At 38.7% G+C, this 14662-nt stretch overlaps 1 protein-coding gene across 1 annotated transcript in view; it reads left to right on the top strand.

Annotated features, from left to right (window-relative positions):
- ube2e2 (ubiquitin-conjugating enzyme E2E 2) overlaps positions 1-12593 on the top strand; it is a 29057-nt gene extending 16464 nt beyond the window's left edge. Inside the window, exons 4-6 of the mRNA XM_058376797.1 lie at positions 8639-8771; positions 10180-10327; positions 11828-12593. Of these exons, the coding sequence (XP_058232780.1) occupies positions 8639-8771; positions 10180-10327; positions 11828-11925 (379 nt within the window). The 3' untranslated portion in view covers positions 11926-12593. The remainder of the gene's footprint in view (positions 1-8638; positions 8772-10179; positions 10328-11827) is intronic.
- Positions 12594-14662: the final 2069 nt, after the last annotated feature.

Here is a 14662-nt window from a genome sequence, read left to right as displayed (position 1 = left end):
TGACTGATCGACCACCTCTGAATGAAAAGGAACGTTGTGTAAATTGGATTTTTCTGCCAATTTGTTTTTTTTATTGGGTAATCTCATGAAGGAAAGTGAAGGTTATTGGAACTGATAAGGATACATACCAAGACCAGTTGAGTGAAAGGCCTTGAACACTTTGGTTTCACCTCTTGGAAGATTGTTGGCTTTATCGAGAGATTAAATTCCTGATTAATTTTATCTGTGCCAAGCACTATTCAAGCAGGATTGTATTCTCGAGGTGACATCCATCCATCCATCGATCCATCTATTCATTCATTCATTCATTCATTCACTCATTGAGATTTCAGAGTCTATCCTAGGAACACTGGGTGTCTATCACAAGTGTCCATTGCAAGACATCCTGCTAACATACATTCACACACTCATTCACAGCTAGAGGTAATCTAGCATATTTAGCATATTCAAACCACCTATCACCATGTAATTGAGAGCTGGGAAGAATCCTGTGAGGACCCAAGGGAGAAAATTGCGAAACTCCACACAGTAACCTGAACTAATGAAATAATTAGAAATCATAGTTCCACAAGCACTTACTATTGGCTTGCTAGCATGTTAACAGGCTGTCAGACAATGGTGGAGTTCTTGACTGAATTGAAACCTACTCTTTCCCCAATCCATCATCCACCATATTTTGGTATTTTTGATACAGGAACTGTCAGATCTCGATGCCTTGTAGGTGAATCCTGCACCGGAAATCTACTGCAATGTTGACTCCATTCCTCAGCCTTCCAAGGGCACATCTAAGCAATGCTTGAGCTTGGCTAATCAAGTGTTGGAACAGCTTTTATGATAGCGACAGGGATTCCCTAGAGGGGAAGTGGTGATGGAGCGAGAGGGAGGGAGAATGTTGGAACGGCGCGAAGGACTTTGGTTCGGTCAATTACTGCGCATTTTGCAGCCTCAGCCTCCCAGCAACACATGTCTCCAGCTAATTAGCTTTCCATGTTGATGGTTTGTCTGACCTTGCCCTCAGCTCGTGCATGAATTATCCTTGTTTCATTGTGCTTGGGTTTTCATTTTTGGGCAGTAATTAGGGGCATGGACACAAAAGCAGAGAGAAAAATGTTCGTTTGAACTTGAGATTTCGAGTTTTTGAAGTTGGTCAGTTGAGAAATCGAGCCAAGTGTGGTGTTTTTAGTGTGGTCCAATTTTCTGGCAACTAATTTACTAGGACAAAATATCATGCCTCCAGACAATATAGCAGCATATTAAGGAGAATATTGGCATGAGATCTTATTGACCAGTACATTTCTGCTGCCAGAGATGGCGCAGGTGGATAGGAGGGCTTTAGATCTTATTTCATCAGTTAGGACAGGTGGTAAGGAGTCGAACTGCCTCCGGGAAGTATCTGATAAAGAGTCTGTCAGGATTGGCTTGGATGCTTGGGTACTTTTTGCCAGACGGCAGGTGGGTATGGAGGGCGTAGGATAAATAGGAAAGGTCATCCACAATGCTAAACGGCAAGGATTCTTTGAGCTGCTTGATTAATAAAGTCAGGTTTGTGTCCGGATCCAGGGCGTATCAGAACAAAAAGCCATGCAAGTTATAGTATAGCAAAGAAATGGCTTTACTTGTGCCTGAAATCCCAATCAATTCTAATCAATATTATTCAATAGGAAAGTAATAAATCCAAACAGGTCGTGCTAGTATAGGATCAATGATGGGGTGAAGCAGAATCACACAGTCAGATTTTTTAAAGAAGGACATATACTTTTTATTCGTTTCTCATTCTCTTTGGAAGATCTCCAAAACGTATTACGATCACATATTTTAAAACGGTCGTTTCCTCACTTTCCTGACATTACCAAGACAAAACTGTGGAGTAAAGCCAGTTATGTTACTCTTTGATGTCGTTATGGTTTAATCAGTAGTGTATGGCTTGTTTCGGTTGGATAAACATGCTTGCTCCAGAAATGGTGGTGATGTCAGGTTAGAGTGACTTATGTGAGATAATGTCTGCTGATATGATGTACCAGTCTGATATACTTGTAGGTCAAGGCTAAACCTTGAACCTTTTGATCAGACAGACTCCTATCTTTGTCTTTAGAACGTTTTTTATACTTACATTTCTTTATATATCAGAAACATCCGAAGCGGAATAAACCAATGTCTTCTCTGAGATATTTTGGACCCAACACAAATTCTTGCATTTTCCTCTTGGGGGATCAACTATGAACCTGTTATATGAGTACAACCTTCTGTTGTTTCATGGAATTTTTACGGATTCCTATTAAAACCCACATGAAAGTGTGTTTTGCTTTTGAAACAAACTCTGACAGGTTTACACCACTGGACTCTTCCTGCTCTGAAGTCATTTAAAGGAGGAGTCTCTTTCCAATCTTGTGTTATGCTGTGTTGTTCTGAAGCATCGATTTCTTCAGCTGCCTTTCATTTATCATTGATCAGTTGCACTGCTTTTGTATTTATCTATGTATTCATGTTTACCATCTCACATTCTGATAAGACAAAAGGTCTAGAGTAAGTTCAGAATACAGCGGTGTGTATCACAAATATTTAATTACTGAGCCTTGGTAACAAAATGGCAGTCCAACTATTGACTGTACCAGTTACCAATCTGTACCAGTTGCATAAGAGTATGTAGGAGGAGGTTCTGAGTTTCTCACTTATTGAAATATCTAATAAGCACAGCCATACTTGTGCGTGTCACGTTGAAATGAATTTCCATATTTAATCTGTGGAGTGACTGTTTGCTCTTTTAATTCTCCAGCTCAGGGTTGAATGATTAATAATGCAGGGTATTTTAATTAAGTTCAGGAATCTATTTCATGGTTCTGTCTGCTTCTTTATTTATATAGGTGTTGTTAAGTCAATTCCTACATCTAGTAATGTTTTGTCAGTGGAATGCTGTTAAAAGTATGAATATGGCATTGAGAATCGATGTGATACCCTGATCTATGACTTGGAAAAAATTATCTGGTCCCACGTGATACTATGTGACGTAAGTCTAGGGTACGTTGTCTAATGAAATCTTGAAATGACACCAGTCTGGAATGTTACAGCAAATATCGTGGAATACATAACATCTGGCCATAGGTTTTGGAACGTTATTATGTATACCGTACTGTTGTAGCTACAACTAAATCATTGAATTCAGATGCTGGGCTCGGCCCCTTAATTTCAGTAAAAGGAACTCTTAATGCTTCAGATTTTTGGACAGTTTTATGCTCCCAACTTTGTGGGAACGGTTTGGGGATGACCCCTTCCTGTTCCTACATGACTGCACACCAGTGCATAAAGCAAGGTCCATAAAGACATGGATGAGTGAGTTTGGTGTGGAGGAACTTGACTGGCCAGCAAAGAGTCCTGACCTCAACCCGATTAAAAAACCTTTGGGATAAATCAGAGCAAAGACTGTGAGCCAGGCCTTCTCATCCAACATCAGTGCCTGTCCTCACAAATGCCCTCCTAGTAGAGTGGTCAAAAATTCCCATAAACAGACTCCTAAACCTTGTGGAAAGCCTTCCCAAAAGAGTTGAAGTGGTTATAGCTGCAAAGGGCGGGCCAACTCCATATTACATTCATGTGCATGTAAAGGCAGGTGCCCCAAAACTTTTGGCAATATCGTGTATATCATATTTTTGAGATGTCTTCATTTTCTGCAGCAAGAACTCAAAGCCCATCTCTAAAATGGAACAAAAATGGGTCAGGTTTTGTCTTCTGTAGCTGCAATTACGGTGAAATCCTCTTATTATGGTGCAGGAAGAAGTTGGAGGGAGATGGTTGCTGGGGAACCATGAGCCGTGGCATGTGGTTTCAACTATTGACTTAGCATTTAGCCAGAGGTCACAGACCATGGGGTCCGCCAGGCCGATTCTCTGTAGGCTGTCTCCATTTCTCAGTATTTCTTTCTGGACTGTCTGATGGATTTCCAGCCAGGCTGTTAATGAGATTTGAGGCGATTTTCTCCGTTATCTTAGCGGACAACACCATTTCTCTTGCTTCAGCCGAGACTTATTGATGCAGTTAAGGCTCTTCCTGGGTTTATAAAAGCCTGGGCTTTCCCACGATTTCTTAATTACCAGTGCAGAGCTGAGCAGTTGAGAGTTAATGGTCTTGCTCAAGGGCACAACAGAGGCTTTCTGGTAGTCTTGGTAGCTGAACTCACCACCTCCTGGTCAATAGCTGACTTACCATTAAACACTTCATGCAGCAGAATGACTCTGGCTTGACCCTGCAGATGCTACAACTAGCTTGTACTAGCAACAGGAAAAGTGTGTATAGTTAGCTTCACAGCTTAAAGGAAGCACATGCTAGCCTTCACCCTCCCTAGCTTTCACAGAGAACTAGCTGACATTAACAAACTGGATTTTTAAACAGTTATTACTATCATCTGCATTGTTCATTCTAGTTGACATTGCTAGCTAGATAGCTAGCACAATGTTAACTTATTTCCTTTCTAGCGTATAAGATGCCCTCCTCTTCCAAAAGGAATGTCTCTAAATAAATCTTAAGCCTAAATATTCTGTCACATACTAAGATATTTCGTTTCTGTCAAAAAAAAAATAAAATCTGGCTAGACCTGACAGAACTAGCATATTTGCTAGCATATGTCATTGCTTGCTGAGCTAGCAAATGAGTTTAAGACCCCCTCAGGGTAATAGCTGTTGTACTGTATGACATACTGCTAACGTATATCAAGCGAAATCTATGACTCAGCCTATTTTAGCACAGGCTTACATGTAATGCTAGTGTACACTGCTAAAAGCCAAAATGTTAGCATGTGTGAAATCTTTGGCTATGTTTATACTCTGTATGTATTTCCTCAAGGTTGCAAACAAAAGATCTGGATCATTTATGTGTAATAAATTTGTTTAATAAGAAAATATTGTATTAATTTGTGTATTAAGATTATATATTTATTAATAAGATGTTTTTTTTGTTGTTTGCTACAGAACAATCTGCTTAAGCTGTTAGCCAGTACAATCAGCTTTACCTCACACTCATTAGCTCTTGTTTCCTCAAAACATCCAGGCAGAGACGTTCTCCTCGTCTGAGCTTGGATTTATGACAGTACATCTGCTGCTTCCGGTGTGTAATTGGCCCCCTGATCGCTGCAGAGTATCACGGCTACCAGCTACCAGATGTTCCTCACATCTCATTATGCACATGGCTCGCTCATTTTTTCGATATCAGGAAGAAAGTCAGGAAGGCCTTATGTGTGAGATTTATAAAGCAGGATTCTCAGTGTCTCTCTCAGCAGTACCATCGTGTTGCTCTTGGTGACGGCTTGTTCGCTACCTTCGATCACTTTTATTGATAACGCGCTCAGCTTTCAAGGCTAATGCATTTCCGAGCCTCTGCCAGGAACCCGGTGCTCTCGTTAGCTGTTCCAAACAGACTGGGGAGAAAATTGTCATATTTTCTCAGCTTTCATTCCCCAGGACTGAGAAACGAGCGCTTGTGTTTGTGCCAGCAGTCTCACACTGATAAGCCGTTTCGTTTTGTTTTGTGTTTTGAGTTCTGATTTTAATTTCGTGATAATCACTTTCATTGTGTTTCGTTTCCCTGCACTCAATTTTTTTAACGACCGATCAAAGTGCTGGTGATTTCATATTACTTGTAATCTGATTTTCCATAACAGCAGCTCTGATAATAATTTTGTCTGGAAATAAAATGAGCGTCATCAAAGGTGATATGTAAATAATATGTATTATACATTTAAAGTTCAAAACAGCCTATGAGCTTTCTTTTTTCTAATTTTTTATTTATTTAATTTTTAAGTATTTTAAAATTAAAGAAATTTGTATAATAATGTATTTAAATTATTTTTCTAATGTTTTTTAAGAAATAAATTAAAAATAAAACGATAGTTTTAGATTTGAATATGGACATAATTAATATTAAGTAATATTAGAAAATAAAATGTAAAAAAATATGTAAAATTAAAAAATATATTTTAATGCCTAAATGTTATACTATATATATATCTATATATATATATATATATCTATATATATATATATATATATCTATATATATATATATATATATATATATATATATATATATATATATATATATATATATATATATATATATATATTTAGAATAATTTTTTTAAAATTATAGAATTGTACTGAATGTTTGTTTGTTTTTATTAGTGCATCCTGTTACACAATTTTTCTTAAAAAAGCATCATGAGCTCCCATGAAAGGTGACATGTTTAATAAGACTCTGAGGGAACTCTGATAAAGTCAGGGGGGGGGGGTGATTTGTTGTTTTGACCCCTGACTATCCATAACTAATGATTTATACTGAGCAGAGTCTGTAAACAGCGCTGCTACGCTGATTTATTCTCGTCTTCTAATTGAATCGATGGTTTGATTAACGCTTTGGTTAATAATTAAGCTGTAATTATCTTCATGCAAGAGCCAGATCCTGTGATCAGTCTTCAAGACTGAATCCAAATGCAAACACGGTGGCTTGACGAACCCTAGATTTTCTCTCTCCGTAAAAGTCTGATCACATCTGATCTCATCTCTTGCTTTCCATCCTCACTCAGGGGCAGGCTGGGGATCTTAAAGCCATAATACATGCACCTCAGACGACAACAGGTTAGGTTCGAACATATATAAAATCCGGTTATCTATTTTTTAGCCGCAAGTTCAAGTCACGTTTTTGTAAATTTTCTTTTTAATAAACCCAGAAAATAAGTAGTTTTATTAAAGCTTCATATGTAGGTGAAGTGGTAAAGAAGGTACAGGAGTTTAAGTACTTGGGGGCAACAGTCCAGAGTAATGGAGAGTGTGTGAAAGAGGTAAAAAAGCGAGTGCAGGCAGGTTGGAATGGGTGGAGAAAGGTGTCGGGAGTTCTGTGTGATAGAAAAATATCAGCGAGAATCAAGTGGAAGGTGTACAAGACAGTGGTGAGACCAGCCATGCTGTATGGTTTAGAGACAGTGTCACTGAGGAAGAGTTGAAGGTAGCAGAGCTGAAGATGTTGAGGTTCTCTTTGGGAGGGACAAGGTTGGACAGGATTAGGAACGAGTACATCAGAGGGACAGCTCATGTTGTACACTTGGGGGACAAAGTTAGGGAGGCCAGATTAAGATGGTTTGGACATGTCCAGAGGAGGGAGAGTGAGTATATTAGTAAGAGAATGTTGGACGTGGAGCTGCCAGGCAGGAGGCAAAGAGGAAGGCCAAAGAGGAGGTATATGGATGAAATAAATGAGGATATGAAGCTAGTGGGTGCAAGTGTTGAGGATGCAGAAGGTGTTGAGGATTCAGGCGACCCCTGAAGTGCAATTGAGGGTTAAGGGGTTTGCTCAAACAGTGGCAGCTTGGTGGACCTGGGATTTGAACTCACAACCTTCTGTTCTGTAGTCCAACACCTTAACCATATATATATATATATATATAAACATTTCTCAAAACATCTTACATAGGCTTCGAACCCAAGGTCAGCGAGATAAACCAGTCTCCAAACACATTCCTGCTTACAATATGTACCCAGTGATGAGTTTTCATTAGCACACCGATCCTGAGAAATAGTTCATGTGCTTCAGTAAGCCTGAAAATTAAATTCCATACTGTGTTGATATTATCAAAAAGGTAAGAAGAACTGTAATGAAAAACCATAATTATGTTGTTGTTTTTTTTAAAGGAAGGAAAAATGATTTGATTGCAGAAACACAGCGCAAGTGATGAATTATTCATTAGTTCATTCCTTTTCAGTTTTGTTGCAACATTTATTACATTCAGATGCTCCTCAAGGCTAGGTTGCGTGTCACTTGTGTTGTTTTAAACAGTTTGTAGAGAATTAAAAACTGATCAGATGGATTAGAGTACATCACTACAAACCAGTAGAACAAGACAAAAATCTTAATAAATATCTCTCTAACTAGACAGTGATGAACAGTCTCTGTATCTGTGTTGTCTTCGAAATATCTGTATCTGAGATTTTTTATTTTTATTTTTTTTACTTGAATATGAACCAATCTGGCAACGCTGGGAAGAAACTGTAGAAAAGTCAGCAGTTTCTGTTTTTGTTTGTACCTGAAAACAAATTCAGTTAATACACGGACTGCGTATTTGGCAATATGATCATATGAATTGAAAAACATATTTTTTAAATATAATAACTATACTTTTGGCCTTTAGTGGAGCCATCAGGGTTAGAAAAGTGACATATATATATATATATATATATATATATATATATATATATATATATATACAGAAATAAAATATTTATTTATTTATTCATTCATTCATTTATTTATTTATTATTTTATTTTTTGGCTAAAGTGATCGTTCAACATGGAAATTTAGTAAATAGAAAGGATTTTATGATGGATCTTTTTGTACTCATGAGCCGACGTTGACATTTTACACCTCCATAACTTCAGCTCAAAACACTTCAAAAAATCTGTACCAACTGTAGCTGTGAAGTCGTTTTCTTTTCCATTAATCAACCATTAGTCTGCTCTAAACTATTTTCCTTCTGCACGGTGCTACATTTTTTCCAAGAGTGAGCGTGCAGAGAAGCCTTGGCTGTGTTTCAGCCCTCACACAGCAAGCTGGCTCTGAGTGTCAGATATTAAGAAGGACGTGTCCTGTTTGTATCCACAGCGCCGGTCCTAAAGGAGACAACATCTACGAGTGGAGGTCTACCATCTTGGGACCACCAGGCTCTGTGTACGAAGGGGGAGTGTTTTTCCTCGACATCGCATTCACACCGGATTATCCGTTCAAACCACCCAAGGTGAGGAAAAACTTTCAATACATAACAATTAGTAATATTTTCTTAAATTTATGTCTTTAATGTAAGGCTGAAATTGGTGCTTTGACTCATCAAGCTATGCAGAGGTATTGGATTAATCTACTACAGTGGAACCTCGGGATTTAATTTGTTCTGGAGGCGAAAATTTGTATTACAAAGCAAATTTTCCCTTGTAAATGCAGATAATCCGTTTCAGCCGCCCAAAAATATGACCAATACGAAGCGTATGTAAACTGTATAGCTGCTTACAAAGAACTGACCCAAGCCAAGCATTCCATGTCAAGGGTCCTCACAGGAAGTCGTGCCACCAAGCTTGGGGCTCAAAACAGAATAGACCACCCATGCCACCAATCATGTCAACAAAAAACATGCGAAAAATCACCTAGCTTTTGAACGGCTCCCGGACGTACGCGCAACTTACCCTGTGTTCAGTTCGGTTCGCACATATGCCGAATATGCTTCGTATGCCAATGCAAATTACATGGTAAGGTTCGTGAGGCGAGGTTCCCCTGTAAATGAAATCCAAAATTTCCTGAGTAAAGATTTAAAGTTCAATTATAAAGCACGTCATATAATATTATCGCTAAACGCCTTCAGCATAGATGGTCTGCAAAGGCATGTGAAGGCACAGCTGGTTTGGGTCCTACCTCAATCACAGGACATTCTCGGTTAATAATCTACTGGAAAAACTGAAACATCACGCTTTAGGCTGGTAGAAGGAAACTCCCCCCCCCCAAAAAAAAACAGCCTACTTGTGGCCCCTAAACCTTGGAACACATTTCACATGGAAGCATTTTATAGCAAGTGAGTCACAAGCGCTGAAATTAAGCATCAGGATGAATCCTGATACTTCCATGCAGGTCTGCAGCCCTGCAGTGCTGAATATAAACCTACATTACATATACACAGTGTTCCTGTAAGCAAAGCAGCTCGGGTTTTTAAAAATCCTCAAGGTAAAACTAAAGGTAAACTGGTCCATCGTGTCTGTGCATGCTGTTAGGTGGGAAGCACAGAAACAGGAGCGTAAACCTGTCTTTCCATGAAGGAGTAACAGCTCGCCGTGTTTCCAAGCGTGCGAATTGACGCCATAAATTTCCCCGACACTTCCAGCAAGCCACAGTAAAGCACGCCGTGCGGCACGTCAGCGAGTGCATTTCCGTGCGGAAAGCTGATGCAGACCTTTAGAGTGTTGATGAAGCGACGTGACGCAGCACAAATTCGAACGTTCTCTCATGAATCTGTTGGATTGAAGCAAAATGTCATTTCACGCGGCTTACACGGGATCCACTCCTTTAAAAAAAAAAAAAAAAAAGGAAAAAAATGCATTAGCATACTAATTTGTTACCGCTTATCTGTATTAAGGCTAATTAAATCTCCCCGTCTCTCCAAGGTAACATTTCGCACACGGATCTATCACTGCAACATTAATAGTCAGGGCGTGATCTGTCTGGACATCCTGAAGGACAACTGGAGTCCTGCACTCACCATCTCTAAAGTGCTGCTGTCCATCTGCTCGCTGCTCACCGACTGCAACCCAGGTACGAGACCTCGACCTTAAAGATCATATGCTCAGGTCCTAATTAATTACGTCAGCTTTCACTGGCAGGGTTTTTGACTTTCACAGACCTAGGTGATGTTTGTTTTTGACACCAGAAGCATACTATGTGACACTGTGGCTTCTGACTGAAGGAATTTCTAGAAAATTATTAGTAATGTGCTTTTATTATACTATTATGAAAAGTTTACATTTGGCAGATGTGCTTATACAGAGTGGCTTGCATTTTATGTCATTTTATACAACTGAGCAATTATCAGGTTAAGGGCCTTGCTCGGGGGCCCAGCAGTGGACTCTCGGTGGACCTAGGAATCGAACCCACAGCCTTCCGAGCAGTAGTCCAGCACTATAACCACATCCCAGTTAAAATATACACAGATTGAAACACCTGAGGTAACTGTCCTTATCCTAAAGTTTTCCTCTAACAGCACCTCCTGGAGTGTTTCGTTCACTCTCTTATTCCACAATCCCATCCAGTCCACTACTCTGATTGGTCGAGCAGTGTTCCGAGAGTGTTCATATTTCCTATAACCACACTGCAACACTTCACTATGTTTTTCCACTTACTAGTTCCAAACAGTTACTACAGTAATGTTAGCGATATCATGTGGTACATCCACAAAACAAGTTCCTGTCCTTTACAGTCATGTTTTCAGCCTCTCTTTTCTGTGATAAGTTTCAAAAATAATCGAAGGTGCAAAGTGCTGACACTGGAGACTCCTTCCCAAAAAAAAAGTCCTGTTTACAGATAATTTATACATGAGATGCAGGCTCATGTTGTTACTATAGAAGTGATAACTTCCAGAAAGAGCGTGTTAATTGAAACACGTATTCGCCAAACCGTTGTAAGGGTTCAAGGGTCAAGGTTCTTCATTTGTCACATACATGCTGCATATGTACGATGTTACAGAGAAAAATGGTTTTCCCCTGGTTACCTCTTCCCACAATAAATAAATTAGGCAATATTCTGGAATAAAAAATAGAGTACAATAAAAGTGAATAGATGTAGAATATAATAAACATTAAATATATTAAATTATATATATATATTATATATATAATATGCTATAAAATATAAATTATATTTATATATTATATTTATTTATATATATATTATATATTTATATATTATATATATAAAAAATATAAATAATATTTAAATTAATTATATATTATTATTATATATATATATATATATATATATATATATATAATTATATATATATATATATATATATATATATATATATAAAATATGCTATAAAATATAAATAATATATTAAGTAAAGTATATTGACCTGTAGGAAAATGGATTAATACTGTACAATGTATGCAGAAACTGTACAGATAGCAAAATTCTTTCCTTACAGTGTTGTGCAATATTTTAGCCATAAAAACACACAAAACAACACAAACACATGACATGCAGGAAGGAAGTTTGTGTATTTTTGCACGTTTTGAATTTCTTGTGTCTCTCCCACAGCTGACCCTCTCGTCGGGAGCATCGCCACGCAATACCTGACCAACAGAACTGAACACGACAGAATAGCCAAACAGTGGACGAAGAGATACGCCACATAAAGAAGCAGAAGTCCTCCTTCTGAGCCTCCCACTATAAATCGTCCCTCTTTCCGACCCCGTCGTACCTGTCTACCTCTGTCCCCGTCCTCTCAGAGCACACTCACAGTATATACTCTCCGCTTCCCCCGACCGCCCTGGCCGCTTTCGGTGAACAGAACTGTCCTTTTGTTCCTCGTTGACTTGAAAGCTTCTTTTTTATACAAAGAGTAGACTGGGATTTTATTTTCCAATTATCTGAATGTTTGAATTATCCTAGGAAGAAAATATTGCTGTTGTTGTTGGTATTATTATTATTATTATTATTATTATTATTATTAATGTTGATCAACCTCATGTATGTAAGTGGCATCAGGAACAAATACAGACTGTAATAAATTCCCTATCACACACACACACACACACACACACAACCACGCTTTTGTTTTGTTTTTTTCCAGTCATTGTATGCGCATGTTAACAGGATGCCGATTTGCACCCACGTCAACACCAAGCTCCGCTCTGTTTGTAACATATTTTTTAAACACGCAGTCAAAAAGCAGCCACCGGAAACATCCGACCAGTGGCTAGATGGGAAATCACAGGTTTGTATATAGTGTGTGACACAGTGAGGTTTGTTGTGCACTTGCTTTATGAACAAACATCCAATAAAACACTGTGGCTGAAATGTACACGATGTCATCTGTCCGTGTCTCTGTGTGTGTGTGTGTGTGTGTGTGTGTGTGCATTTTCTCGTCCTTAAGTTCTTCAATCCGGTAAAATTGTTTCCTGAGTCATTCTTCTACTTAAAAATTTAAGAGCTTATAGTTTACTTCTTCAACTTTTACTTTAACTACTTTGACCAGAGGAGGAACGCACTATCTGCCATCTTCTGCATACACATGCTCACAAAGACCTGTGATTGGCTGTTGTCGCTGTGATTGACAGGGAAGACAGCGTATGCCATCCCTCCCACCCAGGTCCAATTTTGTCCACGTCTGCCGGTATGCCATTAATGTTCTTAGTCAAACATTGAACAATAACATGGCTACCTTGGGTTAAATTAATGCAATAAAAGACTAATAAATGTGCAGGATAATAAAATGGCTGATTATTACAGATCTAGGGTTAATAGCACTATAGTGAATCTTAAGACATTTGAATAATAATAAATTAGCTAACATCCCTTCCAGCAACATGATTGACTGTGAATGTTGGTGATTAGATAGATGGATGGATGGATGGGTGGCTGGGTGGGTGGATCGTTTAAATGGATGGACAGACAGACAGACAGACAGATAGATAGATAGATAGACATGTCTGTCTATCTATCTATCTATCTATCTATCTATCTATCTATCCATCCATCCATCCATCCATAACATAGAATAAAGTATCTATCTGTCTATCTAGTCACCTAGATCTGTTATCTGTTATGACTAGAAGTGGGCGTGTCCATGAAAAGTCGTAACAGAGCACACGCTGCATCTCATTCATCTCAATTTGAAGTTGCTCCTATTAAACGTTATTACCATGGCAACCAGTAGTTGGACCGCCTACTAAAGAACTGCAGTGACAAAATAACTGTGTGAACATCGCTTTATCATTGCAGGCCACGGTACTTATATTTTAGCAATTAAAAGAAAACAATACCACATTCATGCCTCTGCTGAAGCAACATGCTCTAAAGGTCGCCTCGCTTAAGACGGCTGTGACGTCATATTTAATAACAGTGTAGTAAATTTTCAGATAACATTATCACGCTGCAAATTGTCATATAATAAAGCTAGTATACTATACCAGAACATTGCTGTATCATTAACTTAAAAGTTGGCAAGTAGTGTATGTAAGACAGAATGGATCTTTATTTAATTGATGCAGCTTATGCAATATTCGTTCGTAGTGTACTATATTTAATGTATAATTTCATGATACTAGTAAATTAGCAGTGTTCTGTACACACTGTAGCTACTTTATCATGTACTCATCTACATGAGCCCATCTATACACTGTGAGTCGGTATATTAAGTATGTAATGTTGCTAAGTAACTAAATCCAAAAAATTCTGAGTAGGCTGCAGCGGCACTTTAGTCCTGTCCAGGCATCTCATGTATAGACTTTGCTCAAACAGATCAGCTTCCACTTTCATGCTGATACTGCAATGGATAGATTGCTAACTAACAGAGCTGAGTAAGATTTAAACCCAGGGTTTAATGTTTCCAGTACTTCTATGCCAGAACTGTCATTATACACCAATCAGGCATAACATTATGACCACTGACAGGTGCCGTGAATAAGACTGATGATCTCCTCATCATGGCACCTGTTAGTGGGTGGGATATATTAGGCAGCAAGTGAACATTTTGTCCTCAAAGTTGATGTTAGAAGCAGGAAAAATGGACAAGTGCAAGGATTTGAGCGAGTTTGACGAAGGGACAAATTGTGATGGCTAGACCACTGGATCAGAGCATCTCCAAAACTGCAGCTCTTGTGGGGTGTTCCCGGTCTGCAGTGGTCAGTATCTATCAAAACTGGTCCAAGGAAGGAACAGTGGTGAACCAGTGACAGGGTCATAGGCGGCCAAGGCTCATTGATGGACATGGGGAGAGAAGGCTGGCCCATGTGATCCGATCCAACAGACGAGCTACTGTTGCTCAAATTGCTGAAGATGTTAATGCTGGTTCTGATAGAAAGGTGTCAGAATACACAGTGCAGGATGGGTCAGGGCTGTTTTGGCAGCAAAAGGGGGACTGAGACAATA

The sequence above is a fragment of the Hemibagrus wyckioides genome, linkage group LG23, assembly GCF_019097595.1.
Source record: "Hemibagrus wyckioides isolate EC202008001 linkage group LG23, SWU_Hwy_1.0, whole genome shotgun sequence".
NCBI lineage: Eukaryota > Metazoa > Chordata > Actinopteri > Siluriformes > Bagridae > Hemibagrus > Hemibagrus wyckioides.
The sequence above is the reverse complement of the archived record's forward strand: the minus strand, read 5'-3'. Positions and strand labels throughout refer to the sequence as shown.